Source organism: Halichoerus grypus, chromosome 7, assembly GCF_964656455.1.
Source record: "Halichoerus grypus chromosome 7, mHalGry1.hap1.1, whole genome shotgun sequence".
NCBI lineage: Eukaryota > Metazoa > Chordata > Mammalia > Carnivora > Phocidae > Halichoerus > Halichoerus grypus.
In genome coordinates this window covers 152,800,113-152,810,811 of record NC_135718.1, presented here as the reverse complement: position 1 = coordinate 152,810,811, position 10,699 = coordinate 152,800,113, and the positions used below count along the sequence as shown (strand labels likewise).

Genomic DNA, 10,699 nt, shown 5'->3' with positions numbered 1-10,699 from the left:
TCTCAGTTTAATTTAGCGGGGTTTATTTTTCTTTCTTGGTTCTGGAACTTAAACCTCAAAATTTATCTATGAATGGAATGAAGTCACAGCACCTGCTTGGGTGAACAGGCATCAGATGTCACTTCCTCCAGAGAACCCTCCCTGATTCACAAGTAGAAGCAGTCTCTGCCTGTTGAGAATTTTCACCACCTTTTCCTGAACTTTCGTAAATCTATGCCTCACATTCCACCTCTTGTTACTTACCCCCATTTAGGTCCCTCGTCTCTCCTAAATCTTAGGATCCTTGAGAACAATGTCCATTCCTTTTTAATATTTGTAACCTTGGCAAGGAATCTCACCTGCATGGAATATGTCCTCAATAAGAATCTGTGTTGAATATATGCCACATTTATAGCTTTTTCTTCTTCTTTTACTTCCTGGCAAGTTTGTAGTAGTTGAGATGTTTGATGTTCTTCTTGTTAAAAGTCTTGTCACCAGGCTGAGTGAATTCACACTCTTCTGGATTTTTGCTGATGTCTCTGAGCCCCTGAGGAGAAACACAATTTTTGCCTGTGACCATTCCAGTTATTTAACAGCAGACACCTATTGACATGGATCTGTTTCCTGATTCTTGGGGTTGATGGCAGGGGAATGAATGTTCTCTCTTGTCCTGGATGATAAAGTGTGGGGTAAAGAGCCTGAAACAAGTATAAACCATTTTTCAGCACCAGAGAAGCATGCCTGATGTTGATACCTGCATGCAAGAAGGCAGAGAAATTGTATAGATGAAACTTGCCAAGAGGGTAGATCTGAAGTGTTCTCACCACCAAAAAATTAAAGAAAAGAACAGAAAAAGAAACAAGAGGGTCAGGAGGGAGGAGTTTACATGGCAGAATAGTAGAACCCAAAGCTTGCCTGGATCCTCAAACCAAGCTAGATAAGTATTAAATCATTCTGAATACCCAAGAAATCGCTCTAAGGACTGACAGAACAAATTGCACAGCTAGAGGCAGAGAAAAGGCCCCATCATAGAAGGTAGGAGGTTCAGAGACATGACTTGGGGGAGAAATAGATCATGAGTGCTGTGGAGGGGAGGGAGCCCCGGTCAAGGATAGAGGAGAGAGAGTGAGAGACAGACAGAGAGAGAGAGAGGGAGAGAGGAGTGTGCAGGGGATTACACAGGGAAAACACTTTGCCAAAGCCAATGACTGGGAACTCAAGAGGGGCTGATTTTTGTGTTTTTGCAACCAGTGGGGCTCAACAACTGGAGTTTTAGAGGTCTGTGCCTGTGAAATCAATTGGAGTTCTGAAAAAAGAATTACTGCAATTCTACAAATAGAAAAGTGACCACTTTTTGCAAGGTAGAAGGTGTGGAGATGTGAATCTGGGGCAATATATCAAAAGATAAACTGCAGAGGGGAGGGAGCTTGCTTAAAGAAGTTACCCAGAAAGTATTATACCTGGGAAGTATTGTAAGTATTATCTAGGCGCTGGCTTTCTGCTAGGTGTTGCCATAATCTGTCAACCTCTGCTTGGTCGCATGACTGCTCTCCAGGCAGGGGCCCACCAAAAGGCAGAAGCATGACAAAAAAACCCTCCCTCCCCTGGGAGGAAAGGCACAGGTCCAGGTCAAAGGAATCTGTAAAGTTTGAAGACTGGAAACTGGGTCGCATGCCTGAGGTAAAAACGCTTGGTTGCAAGCTGGGTGAACACAGAGATCCGACAGATACCAGGGAGACAAGTGATTGACTGCTTTTCTTTGAGAGCTCACTGAAGAGTGTGTGTGTTGGGGGGTGCCTGAACTTCCAGCTCCTGGGCTAGAGATTAGGGAATTGCCATTTTCATCTCCCCCGCACGGATCCTGAAATCCTTCTGTGAGCAAAACAGCACCACAAAGTGCTATCTGGAGCAGATTACCCTGAACCTGGCCCCCTGGCAAGAGGGGTGCAATTCCACCAGGCAAGAACAACTGAGAATCAGCGCAACAGGCCCCTCCCATAGAAGACCAGCAGGAACAACTTACTAGGACCAAGTTTACCAATCATAGAGAACTGCAAAATTTCAGATCTTGGGGAAAACAGTATATAGCATTCATGTTTTTTAAAATTATTCTTTAGTCTTTTAGTTTTATTTTTTCAACTATTTTCTTATTTTTATCAATTCTTTTTTAAACTTTTAAACTCTTTTTTAATTTTTCTTTTACATATACTATATATGTATACTATATATGTATAGTATATATATTCTGCATACACTATATATATATAAATTTGTACATATGTATTTATATTTATATATATAAACATATATATGTATATATGTATGTTTCTTTTCATTGTATTTTTATTTTATTTTTGTATAATATATATATATATATATATATATATATATATATATATATATAAGTTTTTCTTTCTTTCCTATTTTGGGATCTAGTTGCTTTAACAAACAGACAAAAATACACTCAGGGTTAATTTATTGTTTTGTTCTGTTTTACTGCTTGTTTGATTTTTTCTTATTTTGCTTTGTTTCTGTTTTCTCCTGGTTTGTTTTGTTTGTATTTTCTGGCATTGTTGTTGCTACTTTTGTCTTTTCTCTCCCTTTCATCTGTTCTATTCCGGACATAATGACAAAGCAGAGAAACTCACCCCAAAAGAAAGAATAGGAGGCAGTACTCACTGTGAGGGATTTAATCAATATGGATATAAGTAAGATGTCAGAACTGAATTCAAAACAAGATTTATAAGATACTGGTGAGACTTGAAAAAGTATAGAGTACAGTAGAGAATCCCTCATTGTAGAAAAAGAAAAGAACTAAAATCTCATCAGGCCGAAATTTAAAAATGGTACTACTGAGATGCACTAAAAAATGGAGGCAAGGGAAACAAAAACAAAAAATGAACTACTGGGACTTCATCAAGATAAAAAGCTTTTGCACAGCAATGGAAACAGTCAACAAAACCAAAAGACAACCCACAGAATGGGAGAAGATATTTGCAAGTGTCTTATCAGATAAAGGGCTAGTATCCAAGATCTATAAAGAATTTATCAAACTCAACACCCAAAAACCAAATAATCCAGTCAAGAAATGGGCAGAAGACATCAACAGACATTTCTCCAAAGAAGACATCCAGATGACCAACAGACACATGAAAAAATGCTCAACATCACTTGGTATCAGGGAAAGACAAATCAAAACCACAATGAGATACCACCTCACATCAGTGAGAATGGCTAAAATTAACAAGTCAGGAAATGACAGATGTTGGCGAGGATGTGGAGAAAGGGGAACTCTCTTATGTTCTTGGTGGGAATGTAAATTGGTACAGCCACTCTGGAAAACAGTATGGAGGTTCCTCAGAAAGTTAAAAATAGAGCTATCGTATGACCCAGCAACTGCACTGCAGGTATTTATCCAAAGAATGCAAACATAGTGATTCGGAGGGGCACATGCACCTCAATGTTTATAGCAGCAGTATCCACAATAGCCAAAATATGGAAAGAGCCCAGATGTCCATCAATAGGTGAATGGATAAAGAAGTGCTATATATATATAATATATGTATATTATATTTATATTATATAAAATAAAAGGAAATCAGAGAGGGAGACAAACCATAAGAGACTCTTAACTCTAAGAAACAAACTGAGAGTTGCTGGATGGGAGGTGGGTGGGGGGATGGGGCAACTGGGTGATGGGCATTAAGGAGGGCACTTGAAGTAATGAGTGCTGAGTATTGTATGTAACTGATGAATAACTGAACTTTACCTCTGAAACTAATAATACACAATATGTTAATTACTTGATTTTAAATTTTATAAATAAATAAAATGCTTCTGCACAGCAAAGGAAACAATCAACAAAACTAATGGACAATCTACTGAATGTAAGTAGATATTTCCTTATAACATATCCAATATAGGGTTAGTATCCAAATATATAAAGAACTTGGACAACTCAACACCAAAAGAATAAATAATCCATTTAAAAAATGGGTAGAGATGTTTATAGCAGCAATGTCCACAATAGCCAAACTGTGGAAAGAGCCAAGATGTCCATCAACAGATGAATGGATAAAGAAGATGTGGTATATATATACAATGGAATATTATGCAGCCATCAAAAGGAATGAGATCTTGCCATTTGCAACGACGTGGTTGGAACTGGAGGGTATTATGCTGAGCGAAATAAGTCAAACAGAGAAAGACATGTATCATATGACCTCACTGATATGAGGAATTCTTAATCTCAGGAAACAAACTGAGGGTTGCTGGAGTGGGGGGTGGGGTGGGAGGGATGGGGTGACTGGGTGATGGACACTGGGGAGGGTATGTGTTCTGGTAAGCGCTGTGAATTGTGCAAGACTGTTGAATCTCAGATCTGTACCTCTGAAACAAATAATGCAATATATGTTAAGAAAGAAAAAAAGAAGAAGAAGAATGTAGCAGGAGGGGAAGAATGAAGGGGGGGAAATCGGAGGGGGAGACGAACCATGAGAGACGATGGACTCTGAAAAACAAACTGAGGGTTCTAGAGGGGAGGGGGGTGGGAGGATGGGTTAGCCTGGTGATGGGTATTGAGGAGGGCACGTTCTGCATGGAGCACTGGGTGTTATGCACAAACAATGAATCATGGAACACTATATCTAAAACTAATGATGTAATGTATGGGGATTAACATAACAATAAAAAAAATTAAAAAAAAATGGGTAGAAGACATGAGTAGGTATTTCTCTAAAGAAGATGTTCAGATGGCCAGCAAACACAGGAAAAAATGCTCAACATCTCTCATCATCAGGGAAGTGCAAATCAAAACCACAATGTGATATCACCTCACACCTGTCCCATTGGCTAAATTTAAAAACACACAAGAAACAAGTGTTGTAGAGGAAGTGGTGTAAAGGGAACTCTCGTACACTTGGTGGGAATGCAAACTGGTGCAGCCATGGTGGAAAACAGTATGGAGGTTCCTCAAAAAATTAAAAACTGAAATACCACGTGATCCAGTAGTTGTACTACTGGATATTTACCCAAAGAATGTGAAAACAGTGAAATGAAAATAAACATGCACCCCAATGTTTACTGAAGCATTATTTACAATAGTCCATGTATGGAAGTATCCCAAGTACCAATAGATAGAGGCATACCGAAAAAAGGTGTGGTATGTACCCAAAAAGGAATATTACTCAGCCATAAAAATGACAGAAATCTTGCCATTTGCAACAACATACGGAGCTAGAGAGTATGATGGTAAGTGAAATAATCAGTCAGAGAAAGACAAATACTATATGATTTCTTCATGTGTGGAATTTAAGAAACTAACAAAAGTAACAGAAAAAAGTGACAAAGGAAAAAAACAGAATCTTATCTATAGAGAATGCACTGCTGGTTCCCAGAAGGGAGGTGAGTGGGGGGATGGGGGGGAATGGGTAAAGGGGATTAGGATTACACTCATATTGAGCACTGAGTGGTGTATAGAATTGCTGAATCCCTATACTGTTCCACTGAAACTAATATAACACTGTATGTTAACTGTACTGGAACTTAAACTAACCAAAGAAAAAGTAACTCAGCACACCAAAATGTATAGTTCTTGGCTTATGTGTTTTTCTTCCCAAGTAGACTAAAAGCTCCCTGTGTAAAGTGATTGCATAGAACACTATATTTTGATGAGTGTAGCACAGTGCTTGGATCCAGGCAGGTGCTAAGTGACTGTTTGGTGAGTGAATATATGTTAACGCAAGTCAGATGGAGGGGGTATTCTTCAGATGTTTCAACATCCTGTGGTTTCTGTGATGGCTACTAGTTCCTCCCTATGAATCATGGCAGACTGCTGGTTGCTGAAACTGTTACACAGGCAATCATGGGGGAATCTGGACAAGCATATAGAGCAAATGTTAAAAAGAAACCCAGAGGTCTAAAATGGAACTTCAGGCCATGTCAAATTCCCAAAGCTTGCTTAATCCATAACCTAACTGCTGTTCCCTCCACCCCCAGAACTGTTTACCAGTCAGTGAGGAATTCTCTGGTCAGCAACAGTGAGGTACTTGTCACATGGGCCCTCTCCATCCCCCAAGGAAGGGAGGTCATCTACATTGTAACACCCCCACCTCTCCCAATTAAGGGAAGGTGACCTTCCCTGAAACACTGATATCTCTTCTTTTGCCAACTTCCTTTCTATAAAATCTACCCATTTGCATCATTCCTCAGAGCTCCCCTCTACCTGCCAGATGAGATGCTGCCTGATTCTTGATCAATGAATAAAACCAATTAGATCTTCAAATTTACCTGCTTGCTTTTGTTTTTTAACACAAGCAGTGAGAAGTCAGAGATGTGAATGTGCTGGAGTGGGAGTGAGATGGGGAAGGAAATACATGGGGGGTGTCACAAGGGCAGGAGGGACAGAGTGACAACAGGGTCCAGGGCTGGGTACTGGGAGCCATGTGTTATCATGGGTTATTGTCTGGATGAGAAGGAAAGGCACAAGAGGTAGGGTCACTTTTCCATGCTGCACGGGACTCATTCTGTAGCAACTGAATTAGGGGATGTGGAGCAGGATGGAAGCTGGTGACAGGAAGAAACTGGAAGTCAGAGAGGAGAATCAGACCAAGAGGGGAAGTGAGAGTCTGAGTAGGTGTCCAGGGTTCAGGGAGGAGCACATTTGCATTGTTGCAGAGACTCAGGGAAGGCTTGTATGTGGAGAAGGAAGTCAGAAGAGAGGGGCTGTGTGTAGGGGTAGGTTTGCTAGAACAGATGTCAAAGACTGACTTTCTAAGACAAAGAAAGAACATCTGCAAATAAAATGCTATTCCCGCAACTTGTGTTGCTTAGCAGTTCTCCTCCCAGGTGGTGACAGTGAAGATGGTGAGAACTCTGGCCCTACCTGGTGGGTGCAACATGTGCATCTGTGTGTGTCTGCCAGTCTTTGTGTGTGTGATGTGTCTACATGTACTTGTGTGCATTTTAATATGTGTATATGTGTGTGAGTATGCATGAGCATGTGTGTATTGGTGCCTGTGTAGGTCTGTATGTGTGCGTGTGTGTAGGTGTGTGTCTGTAGGTCTCCATATATGTGTGTATGTGTGTGCACCTATGTGCATCTATGTGTGTGGTTGTGTGTGTACATGCATGTATTTTTGTCTCTCTGTGTGTGCATTCATGATGTGGGTTCCCCAGCACATACCAGGGGAGAGAGAGTGTCAGCCTGGTTCCTTCCTGAGCATCCCTGACCCCAGGGACCTGTGCTCTTCTGAAGGATGCTCCGGGCTCTGGGGCAGCACATGTCTCCTGAGACAACTATGGCTTCCCTGTTGTTCAGATTTTGGTTCCCCTCCCTGGCACCTTCTCAATTCTCTCTCCTTCCCAATGCCCTCCTCTTCCAAAGTCAATCTGTTCTTTTCATACAGACTTCCAGGAACCGATCTCTTTCCGAATTACCCTGACCACATCCTTTTACAACCGTTCCTGGACACAAAATCAAGGATCAGCTTGGCTGGATGAGATACAGACTCATGCCTGGGACAGCAGGACTGGCGTTTTCATTTTCCCGGGGCCTTGGTCCAAGGGCAACTTTAGCAAGAAGGAGCTGGTGGAAGTAGAAAAGTTATTCTACACATACTCCATTAGATCTCCTTCAACATATCATAACCATGGCAGTCAATGGCAGCTTGAATGTGAGTTCAATTCATCTCAGGGGTGGGATGGAGGTGTAAGGTATGTGTATCTCCTTGAGTTCCTTCTGCTTCGAGGAAAGAGCCTCCAGTGGCTTCTGAGCCTCATGTCTCCCCATCATAAATCTGAATCACACTCATCTGGGCAGGGGGTAGAAGCCAGACCCCAATTCTTGAAAAGCTTCATGTCTTTTTCTGCTTCCCATTCCTCTCATTAACTGCAGACTGCTCTCCTACTTCTGACTAGTGTCCTATGACTACCCCTTTCCCTAGTCTCTCACCAGGCACCCTCTGCTCCCTCACTCTGTGAATGACTCCTTGGACAGTACTTTTCTCCCTCTTCAAACCCATGAGTAAACACTGTCTAAGTTTTCCCTGTACCTAGCTACACTCCCTTCACCTAGATTGTTTTTACCCTAACTCTCCCACTGAGCCCTTCCTTATTCTCTGCCCACACCATTCATATCTCCCCTCCAACATTTGTTCCTTCCTCAATCATTCACCTCTTCCTCTGTCTGCATTGACCACCACTTCCCCTTTGTGTGAGTGTCCCCTCAAACCAAACTTTGCTCAATTCCTCCATTCCCCTGAACTTCTCCCTCTGTTTCTGCCATCCTTGGCTTCCACTCATCTCATTTCCTCCCTTTCACTCCCCCTCTCCTGAAACTCACAGTCTCTCTTCCCCAGATCCCTTCCAGGTACAGCTGGTGTTAGGCTGTGATTCCCACTTTGGAGAAGCATCAGTAGGCTTCATGCGGATTGCTTATCAAGGATCAGATCTCGTGAGTTTCCAGAACACATCATGGTGGCCATCTCCAAAGGGAGGAAGTAGGGCTCAGCAGGTCTGCACAGTATTCAATCAGTACCTTGTTTTCGATGAAATAGTACACAAACTCCTCAGCGACTCCTGCCCCCGGTTCCTGTTGGGTCTTCTTGATGCGGGGAAGGCGTATCTCCAGCGACAAAGTACGTCCCACTCCCTCCCTCCATGAATTGTCTACTCTGCACTCATAAATTTGTACTATTATTTCAAATTCATGGCAAGAAGGAGTCAAGAGGGAGAGGGGATGATGGTGATGGGTCTAGAGGTAAAAAGACACCTATCTAAAGTGACGTGAATATCTACCCTCTCAGTCTGTGAATTCCTGTCCTGTCTCTGCAGTGAGGCCAGAGGCCTGGCTGTCTACTGGTCCTAGTCCTGGTCCTGGCCATCTGCTGTTGGTGTGCCACGTCTCTGGCTTCTACCCAAAGCCTGTGTGGGTGATGTGGATGCGGGGTGAGTAGGAGCAACAGGGCACCCAGTGAGGTGATCTCCTGCCCCATGCTGATGGGACATGGTACCTTCAGACGTCCTTGGATGTGAAATCCAGGGAGGCAGCTGGCCTGTCGTGCTGGGTGAGACACAGAAGTCTAGGAGGCCAGGACATGGTCCTCTACTGGGGTGAGAAAGACTGGGGTCCAGCTGGGAAAGGGGGTGGGTATTCCTCTGACAGAGCAGGAGAGCCATATGAAAAAGAGGGAATACTAGGGACTCCAGACCACAAAGGACCAAAAAGTCAGTAATCCAAGAAATGGAAGAGTTGAGGGTGAAGGTCCTGCAGATGTGGGAGGATGTGGAGAGTTGGGTGAAGGGTCCATCTCTGAGGAGGGATCAGGGAAGACAGAAAAGGAAGGGCAGTTGGTGAGGCAAAAGTTGACAGGACCAAAGAGGACCAGGGTGTTGCAGTTCAACCCAAGGTGGATGGAAAATGACACCCTTTGGGCACTGAACCCACAGAGCAGCCCCACTCCATGGGCTTGGTCTTCCTGGCAGTTGCAGTGACCCTGGTGTTTCTGGCAGGTCTGGCATTGTGGCTCTGGAAGCACTGGTAAGTCTCTTGGAACCCCCTTCCTGCTCTTTCCCATGTGGCTCCCTACCTTTCAGTCTGTCCTCAGCCCTCCTGCTTCCATTGCCCTTCCTCCCTGCAGTCCTCACCTCCTGCTACAGAGGGACTTCCTCCTCTGTTCCTCCCAGGAAAACACAGTGGAGACATCAATGCACTGGCTTCCCTTTGGAGTGAGATCCCAGCAGCCCAGGCTCCAGGACTTACCTAAAGCTAGCTCAGCGGTGATGTGCTTGCCACCCTCTGTGTGCAACTTTTTCTTTCAGTTCTGCCTAATGATCAGTTGTCAATATAAGCTTAGTGTAATTTAGTGGGATTTGTTGTTCTGACTTGTTTCTGGAACTTATATGTCAATATTTATATTTGAATGAAATGAAGTCCCAGCACGTGCTTGGGTCATCAGGCATCAGATGTCACTTCCTCCTGAGAATGCTGCCTCATTCAGAAGTAGAAGCAGTCTACTGTTGAGAATGTCCACCACTTTTCCTGAACTTTTGTAAATCTATGTCTCATTCCCCACACCTCCTTACCTCCAGTTAGGTCCCTTGTCCCTTCTAATTGTTAGGATTCAGAAGAGCAAAGTCAATGTCTTATTAATATGTATATCCTTGACAAGGACACTCACCGGCATGAAATATGTGCTCAATAAAAATCTGTGTTGAATTTATGCCACATTTGTAGGTTTTTCTTTTGCTTCCTGACAAGTTTGTAGTAGTTGATATGTTTGATGCTCTTCTTGTTAAGTCTTGTCACCTGACCAAGGGAATTCACACTCCTCTGGATCTTTTCTGAAGTCTCTGAGCCCCTGAGGAGAAACACAGTTTTACCTGTGACCATTCCAGTTATTTAACTGCAGAAACCTGTTGGAGTGGACCCACTGCCTGATCCTTGTGGTTGATGGCAGGGGAATGAGATGCTCTCTATTGTCCTGATGATAAGGTAAGGGTATGAAGCCCGAGACAAGTGTAATTCAGTTTTCAACACCAGAGAAGGAAGCCTGAAGATGAAACTTGCATGGAAGGAGGCAGAGGAATTGTATACATGAAACTTGCCAGGAGGGTATATCTAAAGTGTTCTCACTGTAAGAAAGTTAAAGAAAAGAACAGAAAAGAAGCAAGAGGGTCTGGAAGGAGGAGTAAACATGGAGGAGGAGTAGGAGGACCCCAA

General features: G+C 43.1%; 1 protein-coding gene across 2 annotated transcripts; it reads left to right on the top strand.

Moving 5' to 3' along the window:
* The first annotated feature begins 6,701 nt into the window (after positions 1–6,701).
* Positions 6,702–10,199, top strand: LOC118521330 (T-cell surface glycoprotein CD1a-like). Of its 2 annotated transcripts, none has more exons than XM_078078487.1 (6): positions 6,702–6,865; positions 7,386–7,652; positions 8,337–8,615; positions 8,812–8,925; positions 9,490–9,517; positions 9,664–10,199. In XM_078078487.1, the coding sequence occupies exons 1-6, from the start codon at positions 6,841–6,843 to the stop codon at positions 9,707–9,709; spliced, it is 759 nt and encodes a 252-aa protein (XP_077934613.1). In that variant the 5' UTR covers positions 6,702–6,840; the 3' UTR covers positions 9,710–10,199. The 2 variants fall into 2 exon arrangements, with proteins under 2 accessions (XP_077934613.1, XP_077934612.1); XM_078078486.1 differs by having other exon boundaries at positions 9,427–9,517.
* Positions 10,200–10,699: the final 500 nt, after the last annotated feature.